This window comes from Neoarius graeffei, chromosome 14 (genome assembly GCF_027579695.1).
Source record: "Neoarius graeffei isolate fNeoGra1 chromosome 14, fNeoGra1.pri, whole genome shotgun sequence".
NCBI lineage: Eukaryota > Metazoa > Chordata > Actinopteri > Siluriformes > Ariidae > Neoarius > Neoarius graeffei.
In genome coordinates this window covers 25,754,477-25,773,101 of record NC_083582.1, presented here as the reverse complement: position 1 = coordinate 25,773,101, position 18,625 = coordinate 25,754,477, and the positions used below count along the sequence as shown (strand labels likewise).

The window sequence follows — 18,625 nt, the reverse complement described above, 5'->3', positions numbered from 1 at the left end:
TTAGGTCTTTTTTGTCGTATGATCCGTTTTATGATGCGCCAAATGTTTTCTATGGGTAAAAGCTCTGGACTGCAGGCTGGCCAGTTCAGTACCCGGACCCTTCTTCTACGCAGCCATGATGCTGTAATTGATTCAGTATGTGGTTTGGCATTGTCATGTTGGAAAATGCAAGGTCTTCCCTGAAAGAGATGTAGTCTGGATGGGAGCATATGTTGCTCTAGAACCTGGATATACCTTTCAGCATTGATGGTGTCTTATCAGATGTGTAAACTGCCCATGCCACATGCACTAATGCAACCCCATACCATCAGAAATGCAGGCTTCTGAACTGAGCGCTGATAACAACTTGGGTCGTCCTTCTCCTCTTTAGTCCGAATGACACGGCGTCCCTGATTTCCATAAAGAACTTCAAATTTTGATTTGTCGGACCACAGAACAGCTTTCCACTTTGCCACAGTCCATTTTAAATTAGCCTTGGCCCAGAGAAGACGTCTGCGCTTCTGGATCATGTTTAGACATGGCTTCTTCTTTGAACTATAGAGTTTTAGCTGGCAACGGCGGATGGCACGGTGAATTGTGTTCACAGATAATGTTCTCTGGAAATATTCCTGAGCCCATTTTGTGATTTCCAATACAGAAGCATGCCTGTATGCGATGCAGTGCCGTCTAAGGGCCCGAAGATCACGGGCACCCAGTATGGTTTTCCGGCCTTGACCTTTACGCACAGAGATTCTTCCAGATTCTCTGAATCTTTTGATGATATTATGCACTGTAGATGATGATATGTTCAAACTCTTTGCAATTTTACACTGTCGAACTCCTTTCTGATATTGCTCCACTATTTGTTGGCGCAGAATTAGGGGGATTGGTGATCCTCTTCCCATCTTTACTTCTGAGAGCTGCTGCCACTCCAAGATGCTCTTTTTATACCCAGTCATGTTAATGACCTATTGCCAATTGAGTTGCAATTTGGTCCTCCAGCTGTTCCTTTTTTGTACCTTTAACTTTTCCAGCCTCTTATTGCCCCGCTGTCATGAAATTTCAAATGAGCCAATATTTGGCATGAAATTTCAAAATGTCTCACTTTCGACATTTGATATGTTGTCTATGTTCTATTGTGAATACAATATCAGTTTTTGAGATTTGTAAATTATTGCATTCCGTTTTTATTTACAATTTGTACTTTGTCCCAGCTTTTTTGGAATCAGGGTTGTATTACAGAATTTGCATGGATTTGTTACTTAAGCAAATTTATTCTTTTGGGTAAGAGAGGAAATAGTTCTGTTGTATAACCATATTTTCATGTTTGTTTTATTGTATCATTGCTTTCATTGGACTTATTTACCCCACAGGTCATAAGACTTTTGTAAAATTTAAATACACATATTCTCTTCAACTGCTGCAGGTCAGTGAGGCCATCCTTTTTACCCAGGTTAACCTGTTTCATCAGTGTAACCCAACACACCATGAATTTTAAAGCATGGGGAGTTCAGTGTTCATTTCAGGCTTCCAGAAACTGTATTTAATGGCTGAGTAATATGTCTCACCTGCTATTACTAATCCTCCAGATAGTAGGAAATCATCACTTTGGATGGCACAGTGACGTTTATTATGTGAATTAAAATGTAAATGTTTCCCTTTGACTACATAGCCTATAGTTCAAAACAATTCTTGGACAAAGAGTGTATGGGTTATGCATGCCTAGGTGACCTTATTTTCATGTCATCAACCTCAAAGTATAGTATAACACAGATCGTGTCCCCATATATTTTTACATACTATTTAGCGCAGTAGTCAAATGGATCTATGCTATGTTGATGTCCATGTACACTATAGTTTTTCAAAATTAATACGTCACAGATATGTTTATGACTGCTTCTTTTTTGATGGGGTGGCACGGTGGTGTAGTGGTTAGCACTGTTGCCTCACAGCAAGAAGGTTCTGGGTTCGAGCCCAGTGGCTGACAGGGGCCTTTCTGTGTGGGGTTTGCATGTTCTGTCCGTGTCTGCGTAGGTTTCCTCCGGGTGCTCCGGTTTCCCCCACAGTCCAAAGACATGCAGGTTAGGCTAATTGGTGGCTCTAAATTGACCATAGGTGTGAATGTGAGTGTGAATGGTGGTTTATCTCTATGTGTCAGCCCTGCAATGATTTGGCAACTTGTCCAGGGTGTACCCTGCCTCTCAGCCATAGTCAGCTGGGATAGGCTCCAGCTTGCCTGCGACCCTGCACAGGATAAGCGGTTGTGGATGATGGATGGATGGATCTTTATTGACCTGTACAAAAAAGATGAAAGCATTTTTACTATAAATTTATTTTTATATATTTTCAGTATCAGTGCGCTAGATATGATGCAGGTCTGAAGATGTTGAGCTCTGGCTCTCTACATATGATTGATGGCCGTCCTTTAAAGGAAGCAAGCAACAGCTTGAGAAAACCACCTGATCATCTGCTACTCAGCTCAACACATGCTGCTGTTCTGTTTACAACACTGAGTCATCATGCCACTGCACCAGTATTTCAGTTCATACTGGTTTGTGGTCAAGACTTTGAACTTTGCAGTAGTTACAGAATAAATCCTACTTTAGCACTGATGACCCAAAAGAGAAACCTGCCATGAATTGATGAACTCAACATTTGTGCAGTTGTCTTGTATGGGGTTGTTGAGTCTATGACTGAATCCATGTACCATGGTAGACTAATCTTTCTGAATCTTATTCAGTTAGATACAGACATTTTTAAACACAGTTCATTAAGGATGAAGGGATTAAATCTCAAAGAAAAGAAGAATGTTAATGGTACTTGGAGCTCTTTCAGCTCCTCTCTGGACTTGAACTGTTTTGAGGTTTTTTTTGAAAGCCACTTTTTAAATGTTGCTAACTCTGGTACTGATTTTTTTAACAGCAAGTCTGTGATCATAATTAGGGGTCAAGCACTGCAGGTGCTGGAACCATATTGTAATTGTTGCAATTCTTCTTCTTGTAAACTGAAAGTCATAGAGACATGAAATTTTGTCAGTAGGTAATACTCCCTCCTGGTATATGGTGGTGCTGTAGCACAGGGTTTTATGTTTTAGCCTATATCTCATGAACTGTCTCATTCTCTCTCATTATCTCTAGCTGCTTTATCCTTCTACAGGGTCGCAGGCAAGCTGGAGCCTATCCCAGCTGACTACGGGCGAAAGGCGGGGTACACCCTGGACAAGTCGCCAGGTCATCACAGGGCTGACACATAGACACAGACAACCATTCACACTTACATTCACACCTACGGTCAATTTAGAGTCACCAGTTAACCTAACCTGCATGTCTTTGGACTGTGGGGGAAACCGGAGCACTCGGAGGAAACCCACGCGGACACGGGGAGAACATGCAAACTCCGCACAGAAAGGCCCTCGCCGGCCACGGAGCTCGAACCTGGACCTTCTTGCTGTGAGGCGACAGCGCTAACCACTACACCACCGTGTCGCCCCTCATGAACTGTGATTCCTACAAACATTTTTTCTACTGATTCCATGGGTTCTCCCAAACAAAATAGCCTCAAGAGCCAGTTAGCTTACTGTTGAGATTTGTAAACACATTTCAGTCAATGTTAATGAAGCAGAGACTTGAGTGTTGCTCAAAAAGCTGTAACTCATGATTGCTTGCATGGATTCACACGAAATGGGAAAGTCTCATACAGAACATTGAGGTCATATCCAAATTTCAGGGCATGGTCATACAAAGAAGGTGGGGCTGAGGTCAGATAGCTGTTATTTACAAAGGGTATGTAGGGTATTTAGATCCTGCAAGCAAAAATTCAATTAAATTATGCGTATAGAGCTTTTAACAACAACCATTGTCACAAAGCAGCTTTACAGAAATATACAAATTCTGGCTATAAATTTTCAACATATGAATGAATAAATTTATCCCTAATGAGTAAGACTGAGGTAACAGTGGTGAGGAAAAACTCCCTCAGATGACATGAGGAAGAAACCTTGAGAGGAACCAGACTCAAAAGGGAACCCATCCTCATTTGGATGATAAGAGAGAACATTATTATTGATAACTCGCTTCTATAACTGTGTTCTATGTAGTCGCAAAGTGCAATTTTATAACCAGGAAATTAATTATAGTTTTAATGTGAAGTATATTTTCTTGAAGTTATCAACTGTTTCCTGATGGAGACTTGAGTGCAAGACTGTTCATGACAGCTGCACTCCTAAAGTTATCATGGGTCTTGTAGTTCTCAGCCATCGTAGCAAAACTGTTTGTATTACTTGTCCAAAGTCATGTTCTAAGTGTATCTTTAGGGTGCCTGCATGGGGCGAAGTGATGAGAACTCCAGCCAGAAGTAGGGCATCAGGATGGATCAGGCAGGTCTGGAGAGCAGGAGAGATCAGAATCACTGGTATCTCAGGAATAGCGTGTGTGGGGGGGGGACAAGGAGAGCCAGAAGGTAACACAGACATGAGGGAGCCCTAGGACATAAAGCAGCCAGTCACTCCACCTTCAACAAACCTAAGTGAATGTATGAGAATGGGGGGGTGACAGTATCCATACATCCCAGTTTACCAAAACACTGTATGCCCAAGGACCCTCCAGATCTACTCCTTTACCTAATAAAAAAAGCTATTAACAAAAACGGTAATGTTCATATTAGTGTCTTTTTTTCCCCATCTTAGATATTATTTGTGCATGTCTCATGTGAAACTAAATGTGAAACAAATATGTTGGGTAAAGACAGACCTAAAACAGAGAGCAAACAGGGCATCACGCCAAAATATCCAACATTTCTACAAATTCAACATAATAAAAGTGATCCACACTGGGAAACTGTGGCTTGCTAGTTGCTTGTTAATGAGGACTTTCAACAATAACACTTTTAACCAAGACAAATTAAATTGTTACTGGTATTAATATTATTTCAAATAATTATATTATTTATGTAAATAATGACACTTATTTCAAGACCTACATGATTGTTACACTCCTATATACTTTGTGTGTTTTAGGAACGCCAGTCTTGTAGGGGTTCTCCTCTCTGCAGTGGTAGCATTGTGCTACAGAGTGGCCATCGCGTATGAAGGGTAAGGTGTATAAAATGTTTTACAGTATAATTTATTTTGATATTTCTCATTGATTAACTCAGAACATTTTGCTCACATTTAAAATCCTATTTTGTTTGTGAAATCTGAGACCCAAATCTATAATAGGTAATACAGGTAACACATCTCACATTTAAAAGGCTTAGTGGGGAAATGATGAAAGTAAAAAAAATTCAGAGATTGAAAAACAGATTTTGGTCTATCCATGTACACAGACAGACCAAGGGATAGAGGGAAAGAGAGAAAGACAGTACTAAGGGACACACAAAACAACAGCAGAAGCAGCTCATTAGTAGTCTGGCCTCAGCGTGTGGCGAAAATCATGATGAACAAAGCAGTCAACAACTTAAATTCCTCTCCCCTCCCTCTCTCTCTCTCTCTCTCCTCTCTCTCTCTCTCTGAGTCATTGCTTGGGCACATTGTGCAGAAAGCACAAGGTTTAAAAAGATCACATTTGCATTTTTGTACATAAATGTGTCTAATCTTCTGGCACCACTTCAGTTCTGCTCAGAAAGTATGTATCAGAAAGTGTGTTTATTCGATTGAATTCTTGGATACTCGTTTAATGTTGTATTTCAGCTGCACTGCTAATTTCAGATGCTTTTCTTCTAATAATGAGATACTGAATGGGATTTTTTCTTGCTTAACAGCACTGCACTTCCTTGCAAAACTGCAAACTCTCTTCATGCTGAATAAAATCTAGTGCAGTCCTGTTCTCAGGATCCTCTTTGCATAATTATCATTATGAAGTTCTCTGTGATTGCTTAGTCATTGATAATCACTTGCCATTTTCAGCTAAAACCATTCTTATGGGGTGTGAATATGTTTCTGGGGATGTTTACCTTCAGGTCCTTATGTGATCAGTTGTGTGCAGTGTTAGTTCACATTTGTGTGTTGTGTTTGCACATATGAATTGGTCTGTGCCAGGAGCAGGTTGGTACAATACAGTGATACTCTAGATTTATGACCTCCGCACTCCCTGTGTTTATTCTGTTGAATTTGCAGACCATTCATGGAGAAAATCTATCAGCAAAAGAGCCTATGCAGCAAACACCAATAATTCTTGAGTGTGTTTGCGTGAGGATCACAGCGGAGCCCCAGACTCTCCAGATTCCACTCTAAATGTTACCTGTTCATGAAAAAGTAGCAGTAAAGAATCAGAGCAACTGCATTTCCAGATGTCACCTTTACATTTAAAGCAACAGCTCTATTTTAAAGGAAAACCTTCTGTAAGTCAATTTCCTGTTGTATCAGAGGGCAAACAGAAACCATAATGATGTGAGAACTTTATATTATTTGTACTCACAGTGTTTTAATTGTACTTATTCTGGATTATTACTTAGCTAAGTTTTATATCCCTAGAGACCCTGCCGACTTTATCTAGGACAGTCTGCTAAAGCTAAAGTCAGTTCAGCAAACATATGCAGTATTTGTAAATCAGTCCGTTGTTTGAGTAAATAAAAACCCAGTCTGCCCGATACAGACTAATAATAAATTGTGCATGTAAATACTGTATTTTGTGCTGTAACATAATGCTTATTAAAACAAACTAAACTATGTGTGTTGTTTCTGGAAGACACTAAAGTACTTGGTTAGTTAATAGATTGTCAGTGCCCTTACCGTTTTTCTTTCTGTAATGGCTGATTTGGGAAAAGCATGAAGATTTCCCATGAACCATCCTTGTGTGATGTCATTCTGGTTGTGAAGACAGTGTCAGACAGAGTTCTTTCACTTAAACTTATTAATGTCTTTGGGTGAAGATAGACAAATGTTCCCAGTGAATGTTGAAGTATAATTAGGAATAATCCAATTTGTGGAAAACTAACTTGACTCCTTTGTCTTTACATGATGATTTACTGCACTTTACTCAACAGAAGTAAGTGTCACAAATCCTGGAGAGACCTTTCCATATGCCATCCATGGAAAGTCAACAAATCAGATTTTTCCAGTGTACAGCAAGTGCTAGATGATGGCTGAGTGAACAAACCCACTCATTTTTATGGCTGGCTGCTTTGTACATTACGATCACATGGTCATTCATCCAGCATCTCTGTTTTGGACTGTATCTAGATCAGCAAAACATCATATATTAACGTGACTAAGCTCAAATACGTTCCTCTCAGGTTTTCCTGAATTCAACATTACACTATAGAGGATGAATTACTCCAGGAACATCAATAACTCAACACTTTTCACTGTAAAAGCTAACCTAAAATGTTCATGTTAGAAAGACAAGAAGGACTGAAACACTGAAAGTTAGACTTAAAAACTAGTGGAACAGTGCATAATAAATTAAACTGAGCCAAACTAGCCATATGCTAGTATTTGTATTTAAATATTTTGTATTTAAAAATGCTTATTTTGTGAACAAAATGTTAGCAATTGAGAGTAGAAGTTGTACATCTGTCTATGGAAAAATGGTGTAAAATAAAATACACTTTCATTGCATTACAGTATGTACACTGCAAAGACATTCTACACCTAAACATTGTCTTCTCTAAGGTAAAACGTGATCTGTTAATTTTTTACACAATCATATACTGACAAACCTGTCTCCTGTGTTCTAATGAGCTTGTAGTTCTAGTCATTCTTTAAGCAGATGTTGACCACACATTGATAAAGAATAAAATTAGACAAAAATTCATCTATTCTACATAATTACTGAAGCTGAGAGACACAATGCACTACAGAATGCTGCATACTGAGGGTGAGGGGTAACAAAAAAATATTTTCAAACTGCTTCTCATATAATATCACAGGGCACCTGAGAACTCGGAGGAGAACATAACTGCTGTATTCTTCATACATTTATTTTAGTATTTAAGTTACTATCAACTTCCTGTCAGCTCAGACCAGTCTGATGATTCTCCTCTGATCTCGCGCATCAACAAGCCGTTTCAGCCTGCAGACCCTCCACTCACTGGAAGATTTTTTTGTTTTGTTTTTCACACCATTCTCTGTAAACTCTAGAAACTGTTGTGTGTGAAAATCCCAGGAGATCAGCAGTTTCTGAAATACTCAAACCAGTCCATCTAGCACCAACAATTATACCACAGGTAAAGTCACAGAGATTACCTTTTTTGCTGTTCTGATGTTTGAAGTAAATATTATCTGAATCTCTTGATCTTGATGAATTTTTCATTGCACTGCTGCCACATGATTGGCTTATTAAATAACTGCATGAATGTACAGGTGAACAAGAAGCCTTTATTTAATCACACGTACACTCAAGCACAGACTTAAGTACACAGTGAAATGTCTCCAACTGAAGCAGTGAACACACATGCATACTAGGGTTATGACTGTGAAAGTGTTTTCAAAATTTCTACTTTCCTGATGTTGCATTTGGTGAACTTTTACTCACATATTACTTTTTTGAAGTTATTTTTATTGGGTCATGCAAAAACCTCCCGCACCCAACATCACCTCACTTTTGATAAATACATGTATATTAAATAAATAAATCATGATTATAAAATAAATTCATTGAAAGATGTGTAAAGTACTTTTATATAACAATAAATTGCTTAACAATTGTTGTAATAATAATTATAATTGTTGTATTAATTAACAATTATAATTATTATTACAATTGTTAAGCAATTTATTGTTATATAAAAGTACTTTACACATCTTTCAATGAATTTATTTTATAATCATGATTTATTTATTTAATATACATGTATTTATCAAAATGTTGGGTGCGGGAGGTTTTTGCATGACCCAATAAAAATAACTTCAAAAAGTAATATATGAGTAAAAGTTCACCAAATGCAACATCAGGAAAGTAGAAATTTTGAAAACACTTTCACAGTCATAACCCTAATGCATACGCAAGTGACCAATGAGCACACACACATACCCAGAGCAGTGGGCAGCTATGCTACAGCACCCAGGGAGCAGTTGGGTGTTAGGTGCCTTGCTCGAGAGCACTTAAGCCCAACCTTCAGGCCATGGCTGCCCCATGTTAATCTAACCAAATGTCTTTGGACTGTGGGGGAAACCAAAGCACCCAGAGGAAACCCACGCAGACACAGGGAAAACATGCAAACTCCACACAGAAAGGAACCCAGAACCTTCTTGCTGTGAGGTGACAGTACTAACCACTATACCACTGTGCCGCTCTAATAAAGTGGATAGCGAATGTATATTCTGTATACATGAGCTTGCCAAAGAACAACTACTCTCCTGAAGTACTCTCTTGGATGCAATGGTGAAATTAAACTGATTAAAAAACATAACTAACAAACTAAAAACAGAATTTATTGCATTTTCTGAAATACAAACACATGACAGCTGAAAGGACATATGACATCTGTGTTTCTCACTCCATCCCCCCCCAATTGAGTTACATATGCTACTCCTGAGGTACTGGCCTGCCTGATTCATCCTGATGCCCTATTTTTTGTCACTGATTCTGTACTCTGTCTCTTCTATGCCAATCATGTGTCACTCACATAATTTTCCTGCTCCATGTCTGAATTTCCGTTTTTACTTTGGGAGCTCTTCTGGTGGAGTGATGGTAGAAATGAGTGGTACAGTCTCAAACATTTCAATTTCATTTGAAGCCAATTGTTTCTGAGACCGAGGCTTAGAAACTGTTAAAAGAGCACATACATGTAGAATCAAGGTTGTTCATGCCGTTCTTAAGATGTGGAGATGAATTGAAGTAATTGTGTAGTTTTGGAATTTGAGCTGTAAGATGAGTTTATCTTTTGTCCTTTTCCAATTCCCTACCCTTCACAGCCAAACAGTGGGCCTCTTGCATGCTTGGGCCCTGGGCCTGCAGCTCTCTTTCTCTCATTTTATATCTCACACACACACACACACACACACACACACACACACACACCCTTTTTTCCCTCGTCATATATGTTATTTCAGTAGCCCACTTGTCATCAGCATGTCCTGTGGACCTTGTTACTCTGGGCAACACCTGAGCCGGTATTGCTTTTTTTTTTTAGTCATATTTCAGTCACTGGAATAGTAGGCTGGCCACAGGAGGAAATAGATGCAGCTGATGTCAAGACACGAAAACTCCTCACAATGCATGGAGGGTTCCATCTGAAGTCCAGCACCCTGAAATTCTACAAGCCACAGAAACAGGGAGGGCAAGGATTAGTGAGTATCAGAACCACAATCCAGGATGAAACAAGAAGCATTTATGAGTACATCAGAAAGATGGACCCCCCAAATTAACTAGTAAGAGGCAGCAGAAGACAGAGGGTGATGAGGATGAAGGTCAAGTTTTTTTTTTTGTCATTTCAACTATATACAGTTGGTACAGTACACAGTTACAATGAAACAGCATTTTTCCAGGACCATGGTGCTACATTAAACATCACAGGACTACAAATCTACATATCACAACAAAGTGCAAGAGTGTAGCGGGTGCAAACATTGCAGACAATAAACTAAACACAATATAAAGCAAATATCGACAACAAAAAGTACAAACAACAAGGACAGTACAAAAATAACAACTAGCACTAAAACAGTATGTCAGACCTCCAGTTGGACTCTCAAGCACGCTCTAAGTGGACTCTTGCACAGGTGCTGTTAACGACGCACACCTGAGCATGATTAAGGTGCAATCTATTCACCTATAATAAAGAATGGTTAAACACACACTCAAGTGTGAAGTATTATGTCACGTCAGTGCACATTACCGAGCCTTAGATTTCCCATGTAGATTTCCTGGTTACCTGATCCTGTTTCCTGTTCCTAGTTTCCGTTTGTCATTTCCTGATTTAGCCTATTTGTGCCTCGCCCGACCTTTTGCTAGTTTCACATTTATGACATTGTCTGCTGATTTGGATTGTTTGTCTGATTGTCATGCTGTTTCTAATAAACACTTCTACACTTGCATCCATCTACTACCAATCCCTGACAGAATATTTCACCAAAAAATAGGTACCCTATGGGTACATGTGGCTACTGCTTATAAATAAAATTGTTTTCTGATACCATGTCCATACAGTAAATATATCATATATATTTACTCTATGAGGCAGTAGCCACAAAAATGAAGCGTAATCCAAAATGAACAATTTAAAAATCACAGAAGTAAAATCAGAGGTGATTCTAGAGTCTGTTGTGGCCCCAGGCAAAAATTTCCAGGGGGCCCTTCTGACCAGTATTCATCACCAATATGTTATAAATAATCTGACACCAACAAAAAATGTATGAAACCAAAGTTTTTTAAATTCCAAATGTGAAAATACAATGGTAAAGAACAATAAAAACAATAAAAAACAAAATAAATAAGCCCTCAGGCCCCGACTCTCGGGGGGCCCCTGGGCCAGGGGGCCCCAAGCAGTTGCCTGCCTTGCCTGTTCACAAGCTGTGTGTCTGAGTAAAATATACCAAGTGTCTGTACTTTTATATTATTCTACTCTTACCTCTTACAATTTTCAAAACTGAAATCTCCGAACCGAGGCTGAACGCGCTGTCACCATGACCGAAACTCTGATTTCCCAGAAAAGACTTGGCACTAGAGCTCAGTGGTCTCAATACTCTTTTCGACAACTTCCCGTAACAACTTGGAAGTGCGTCGCATCTACATCACACATGGGACCACTGGCCGAAGAAGTTGAGGAAAGGGGGACAACCTGGAGTATATTTTAAAATAGGAATGCACTTTCCCTCTGTAATAAGCATAAACATGTCTGAAAGCGATTTCTTTAGTCCATTTATTTCAAATGGTGAACCAAATTGTATACACGCACCGGTCATTTTAATCAGAACATGTGTATGCGTATTTGCATGCGCAGTGCACGATTGTTACACTCATTCTTACATTCTTACAACATGATGACATAGTGGCTACACCCTGTATGTGAGGCAGTAGCCACAAAAATGGATGTAGCAGAACGGTTCCAGTACACCATGCCATGCCACTTCCAGAATTTTGTACTTCAGCCTCCAGGCCTATTTTTCTGGCAGTGTACTGGCGTATACGCTCCAACACCCTATGATGGAGAGTATCACCCTTGTAGATTCACCATAGAGTGTGGTGCTTTTTATGCGGACCTTGAAGAACCCAAGCCTCCAGAACCCATGTGAACAAGAGGCATGATTTCCTGGCTGATTGGATGAGCACACCAATGGGCCAAGTCCCTCATTAGAATACAGCACCTGTGCCTTTGGAGCTCACATGTTTTGCAGGTCATGCTCTGGTACATTTATGAGTCCTTAAAGAAGAAGGACCCCCATAAAAATTTTTTGAGAAGGGCTACCACGCCTGAGGCTGACGCAGTGACAGCAGAGGAGGCCATTGCTCCTGAGCTCCCTCCAGTAGCCGACGCAGTGACAGCAGAGGAGACAGTTGCTCCAGAGCTCCTCCTAGAAGCTGTCACTCCAGAACCAGTCCCACAGCCTGCATCAGAGTCAGCACCTGAACCAGAGCTAGAACCAGAAACAGTGCAAGAGCCAGAGCCTGCATCAGAGCCAGAGCCTGAACCAGAGCACGAGCCAGAGTCACTGCCAGAGCCAGCACACAAACCTAAACCTGAGCCAGTGCCAGCTCCAGTGCCAGAGTCAGAGCCAGAGCTAGAGCCAGTGCCTGAACCAGAGCATGAGCCAGAGCCACTGCAAGAGCCAGCATTAGAGCTAGAACCAGAGCCAGTGCCTGAACCAGAGCATAAGCCAGAGCCACTGCAAGAGCCAGAACCAGCATCAGAGCCAGAGTCTGAACCAGAGCACAAGCCAGAGTCACTGCAAGAGCCAGCAGAGCTAGAACCAGAGCCAGCATCTGAACCAGAGCACAAGCCAGAGCCACTGCAAGTGCCAGAGCCAGATCCAGTGCCTGAGCCAGAGCCAGTGTTAGCTCCAGATTCAGAGCCAGTGCCAGTGTCTGAGCCAGCTACAACACAATAGCCAGTGCCAGAACTTCAGCCAGTTCCTGAACCAGTGCCAGAGGACAATGACATGGTCTCTGCCTCAAATCGGCTTTGAAATCATCGTCGCCCCGCTGCCACCCAGCCATCCTGCTGCTGGGTCCTGATCAGGACCAGAGTGATGCACAGACAGAGCTCAAGCCCATACCTGAATCCAGTCCAGAGTCCAAGCCATGTCCAGAGCTTGAGCCCATGCCGGAGTCCAGTCCAGAGTCCAAGCCACGTTCAGAGCTCGAGCCCGAGGCCAGTCCAGAGTCCAAGCCATGTTCAAAGCTTGAGCCCGAGTCCAGTCCAGTGTCCAAGTCATGTTCTAAGCCTGAATCCACTTCAAGCCAAGAGTCCAAATCCTGTCCTGAGCCCAAGCCCCCACCTGAGCCAAGTATCCAGTGCCACATCGACCCAGAGCTACGCGGTGATGGCATAGCATCCAATATCAGGCCCTCATCCCCAGGGCAAGGTAGGATGGATTTTCCACTTGAGTGCTTTGAAGTGTGCACCAGTTGGACTCTCAAATGCGCTCCGGACTGAAAGTGGACTCTCGCACGTGCGATGTTAATGATGCACACCTATGCATGATTATGGCGCAATCTGCAGTGGTGCTTGAAAGTTTGTGAACCCTTTAGAATTTTCTATATTTCTGCATAAATACCATCAGATATGACCTAAAACATCATCAGATTTTCACACAAGTCCTAAAAGTAGATAAAGAGAACCCAGTTAAACAAATGAGACAAAAATATTATACTTGGTCATTTATTTATTTATTGAGGAAAATGATCCAAGATTACATATCTGTGAGTGGCAAAAGTATGTGAACCTTTGCTTTCAGTATCTGGTGTGACCCTCTTGTGCAGCAATAACTGCAACTAAACGTTTACGGTAACTGTTGATCAGTCCTGCACAGTGGCTTGGAGGAATTTTAGTCCATTCCTCTGTACAGAACAGCTTCAACTCTGGAATGTTGGTGGGTTTCCTCACATGAACTGCTCGCTTCAGGTCCTTCCACAACATTTTGATTAGATTAAGGTCAGGACTTTGACTTGGCCATTCCAAAACATTAACTTTATTCTTCTTTAACCATCCTTTGGTAGAACAACTTGTGTGCTTAGGGTTGTTGTCTTGCTGCATGACCCACCTTCTCTTGAGATTCAGTTCATGGACAGATGTCCTGACATTTTTCTTTAGAATTTGCTGGTATAATTCAGAATTCATTGTTCCATCAATGATGGCAAGCTGTCCTGGCCCAGATGCAGCAAAACAAGCCCAAACCATGATACTACCACCACTATGTTTCACAGATGGGATAAAGTTCTTATGCTGGAATGCAGTGTTTTCCTTTCTCCAAACACAACGCTTCTCATTTAAACCAAAAAGTTCTATTTTGGTCTCATCCGTCCACAAAACATTTTTCCAATAGTCTTCTGGCTTGTCCACAAGATCATTAGCAAACTGCAGACGAGCAGCAATGTTCTTTTTGGAGAGCAGTGGCTTTCTCCTTGCAACTCTGCCATGCACACCATTGTTGTTCAGTGTTCTCCTGATGGTGGACTCATGAACATTGGCTAATGTTAATGTGAGAGAGGCCTTCAGTTGCTTAGAAGTTACCCTGGGGTCCTTTGTGACCTCACCGACTATTAGACCCCTTGCTCTTGGAGTGATCTTTGTCGGTCAACCACTCCTGGGGAGGGTAACAATGGTCTTGAATTTCCTCCATTTGTACACAATCTGTCTGACTGTGGATTGGTGGAGTCCAAACTCTTTAGAGATGGTTTTGTAACCTTTTCCAGCCTGATGAGCATCAACAACACTTTTTCTGAGGTCCTCAGAAATCTCCTTTGTTCGTGCCATGATACACTTCCACACACATGTGCTGTGAAAATCAGAATTTGATAGATCCCTGTTCTTTAAATAAAACAGAACACTCACACCTGATTTTCATCCCATTGATTGAAAACACCTGACTCTAATTTCACCATCAAATTAACTGCTAATCCTAGAGGTTCACATACTTTTGCCACTCACAGGTATGTAATATTGGATCATTTTCCTCAATAAATAAATAAATAAATGACCAAGTATAATATTTTTGTCTAATTTGTTTAACTGGGTTCTCTTTATCTACTTTTAGGACTTGTGTGAAAATCTGATGATGTTTTAGGTCATATTTATGCAGAAATATAGAAAATTCTATTCAATGCAGCGTGGCGATGTAGCTTACAGCAGGTTATGGTCGCTGAACTGCTGGCTGTCCAGGTGGTGCTCTGAAAACAGTGTGGGCTTTATTGATAATTGGGCTAATTTTGAGGGCACTGCTGGCCTGTTAGGGCGGGACGGTATCCATCCCATTCGGGAAGGTGCTGCTCTCATTTCCTGCAGCATAGGTCATAGTCTCAGAACAGGCCTAGTTAATTTCTGACAATCCAGAGCCAAGGCCAGGGAGCAGACAAACAGGCTAAACCGACTGTCTGCTAGCTGCACAGAGTCGTCACTCAGGGCCCACTACATTGAGACTGTGTCTGTTCCCCGAGCTCAACAAAAAGGTAGAAATTTTCAGAGAGTTTGTTCCAGTAACCTAATCAATATAAAATTAGATCATACTGACTGTACAGCTGCTGCCAGCACCTTTGATCTAAAGGTGGGGCTATTAAATATTAGATCTCTTACATCTAAAGCACTAATGGTTAATGAACTCATTACTGATCAGGAGTTTAATGTACTGTGTTTAACAGAAACATGAATTAAGCCAAATGAATATATAGCATTAAATGAAGCGAGTCCTCCTGGATACAGTTATATACACCAGCCTCGTCTAACTGGCAGAGGAGGAGGCGTCGCGGTTATTTATAACGATTATCTAGGTGTAACACAAAAACCTGGTTATAAATTTAATACATTTGAAGTTCTTCATACTCATATAATGTATGTAGCCTCGAAAAATAAGTCTACCCAGTTAATTCCATTGTTTATTATTTACAGGCCTCCGGGGCCATATTCTGAGTTTCTTTCTGAATTTGCAGATTTTATCTCAGATCTGGTTATTTCCTTAGACAAAGCTTTAGTTGTCGGAGATTTTAATATTCACTTCGATAACCCAGAAGACCCTTTAAAAACAGCGTTTTTGTCCATCTTAGACTCAGTCGGGATTAAGCAGAATGTCCTAGGACCGACCCATAATGGTGGTCACACCCTTGATCTAATACTAACATTCAGATTAAACGTAGATAATATAGTCATACTTCCACAGTCTGAAGTTATCTCAGATCATTGTCTCATCTCATTCAAGATATGTCTGAGTAATAATATATGCACCTCACCACGCTACTGTATTAAACGTACTTTCAAGTCAACTACTGCACAGAGCTTTATAAATGATCTCCCAGAGCTGTCAACTTTGATTGGGTCACTGTCAGCCCCTGCAGAACTTGATCAGGCAACTGAATGCTTAGAGTCAACATTCCGCCATACTTTAGATAATGTACCTCCTCTAAAAAGGAAAATGGTCAGAGACAAAAAAATTAGCACCCTGGTATAATGATGACACTCGCACATTAAAACAGACCACTCGAAAATTGGAACGTAAATGGCGTCAAACAAAATTGGTAGTGTTCAAATTAGCTTGGAAGGAGAGCTTCCTGAAGTATAGAAAAGCTCTTAGTGCTGCGAGATCAACATATTTCTCCTCCCTAATAGAAGATAACAAAAATAATCCTAGATTCCTATTTAATACTGTAGCAAAATTAACCAGGAATAAGTCCACTATCAACACATGCACACCTGCAGTATGTAGTAGCAACGACTTCATGAATTTTTTTAATGACAAAATTGAGAATATCATTAAAAAAAAAAAAGACAAAATTGAGAATATCCCCTCCTAGAACTGCCACCTTATTCTGGTGGAGGGGTTTGTGTGCTTGAATGATCGTAGGAGCTATGTTGTCGGGGGCATTATGCCCCTGTCAGGGTTTCCCAAGGCAGACAGGTCCTAGGTGACAGGCCAGACCAAGAGCAGTTCACCAAAAACCCCCTATGGAGAAAAAATCCAGGACCGTTACGTCGCCCGGTAGGACGCAGCCGGGGCCCCACCCTGGAGCCAGGCCCGGGGTTGGGGCTCGTATGCGAGCGCTTGGTGGCCGGGCCTTTGCCCATGGGGCCCGGCCGGGCTCAGCCCGAAGAGGTGACGTGGGCCTGACCTCCTGTGGGTTCACCACCCACAGAGGTAGCAGTAGGGGTTTGGTGCAGTGTGGATTGGGTGGCAGTCGAAGGCAGGGGCCTCGACGACCTGATCCCCAGACACAGCGGCTGGCTGTTGGGACATGGAATGTCACTTCGCTGGGGGGGAAGGAGCCTGAGCTTGTGCGGGAGGTTGAGAGGTACCGGCTAGAGATAGTCGGGCTCACCTCCACGCACAGCTTGGGCTCTGGAACCCAGCTCCTCGAGAGGGGCTGGACTCTCCACTTCTCTGGAGTCGCCCGTGGTGAGCGGCGGCGGGCTGGTGTGGGCTTGCTTATAGCTCCCCAGCTCAGCTGCCATGTGTTGGAGTTTACCCCAGTGAACGAGAGGGTCGCCTCTCTGCGCCTTCGGATTGGGGAGAGGGCTCTTGCTGTTGTTTGTGCCTACGGGCCAAATAGCAGTATAGAGTATCCGGCCTTCTTGGAGTCCCTGGGAGAGGTACTGAGGGGTGCTCAGACTGGGGACTCCATTGTGCTACTGGGGGACTTCAATGCTCACGTGGGCGACGACAGTGACACCTGGAGGGGCGTGGTTGGGAGGAACGGCCTCCCCGATCTGAACCCTAGTGGTGTTTTGTTATTGGACTTCTGTGCTAGTCACGGTTTGTCCATAACGAACACCATGTTCGAGCATAGGGGTGTCCATAAGTGCACGTGGCACCAGGACACCTTAGGTCGGAGGTCGATGATCGACTTTGTAGTCGTTTCATCTGATCTCCGGCCCTATGTCTTGGACACTCGGGTGAAGAGAGGGGCTGAGCTGTCAACTGATCACCACCTGGTGGTGAGTTGGATCCGCTGGCGGAGGAGGAAGCTGGACAGACCTGGCAGGCCCAAACGTATGGTGAGGGTCTGCTGGGAACGTCTGGCCGAGCACTCTGTTGGGGAGGTCTTTAACTCCCACCTCCGGGAGAGCTTTTCCCAGCTTCCGAGGGAGGTGGGGGACATTGAGTCTGAGTGGACCATGTTCTCTACCTCCATTGTGGACGCAGCTGTTCGGAGCTGTGGCCGCAAGGTCTCCGGTGCCTGTCGTGGCGGCAATCCCCGAACCCGGTGGTGGACACCGGAAGTAAGGGATGCCGTCAAGCTGAAGAAGGAGTCCTATCGGGCCATGTTGACCTCCAGGACTCCTGAGGCAGCTGACGGGTATCGGCAGGCCAGGCGTGCTGCAGCTCGGGCAGTTGCAGAGGCAAAAACTCGGAACTGGGAGGAGTTCGGGGAGGCCATGGAGAAGGACTATCGGTCGGCCTCGAAGAAATTCTGGCAAACCGTCCGGCGCCTCAGGAGGGGGAAGCAGTACTCTGCCAACACTGTTTACAGTGCGGGTGGGGAGCTGTTGACCTCGACTGGGGACATTGTCGGGCGGTGGAAGGAATACTTTGAGGATCTCCGCAATCCCACCGTCATGTCTT

At 42.5% G+C, this 18,625-nt stretch overlaps 1 protein-coding gene across 2 annotated transcripts in view; it reads left to right on the top strand.

Moving 5' to 3' along the window:
* Positions 1–6,631, top strand: part of pemt (phosphatidylethanolamine N-methyltransferase) — a 147,306-nt gene extending 140,675 nt beyond the window's left edge. For both annotated transcript variants that reach the window (XM_060938780.1, XM_060938779.1), the window contains exons 6-7: positions 4,994–5,068; positions 6,092–6,631. In XM_060938780.1, the coding sequence (XP_060794763.1) occupies positions 4,994–5,068; positions 6,092–6,146 (130 nt within the window). In that variant the 3' untranslated portion in view covers positions 6,147–6,631. The remainder of the gene's footprint in view (positions 1–4,993; positions 5,069–6,091) is intronic.
* The last annotated feature ends 11,994 nt before the right edge of the window (positions 6,632–18,625 follow it).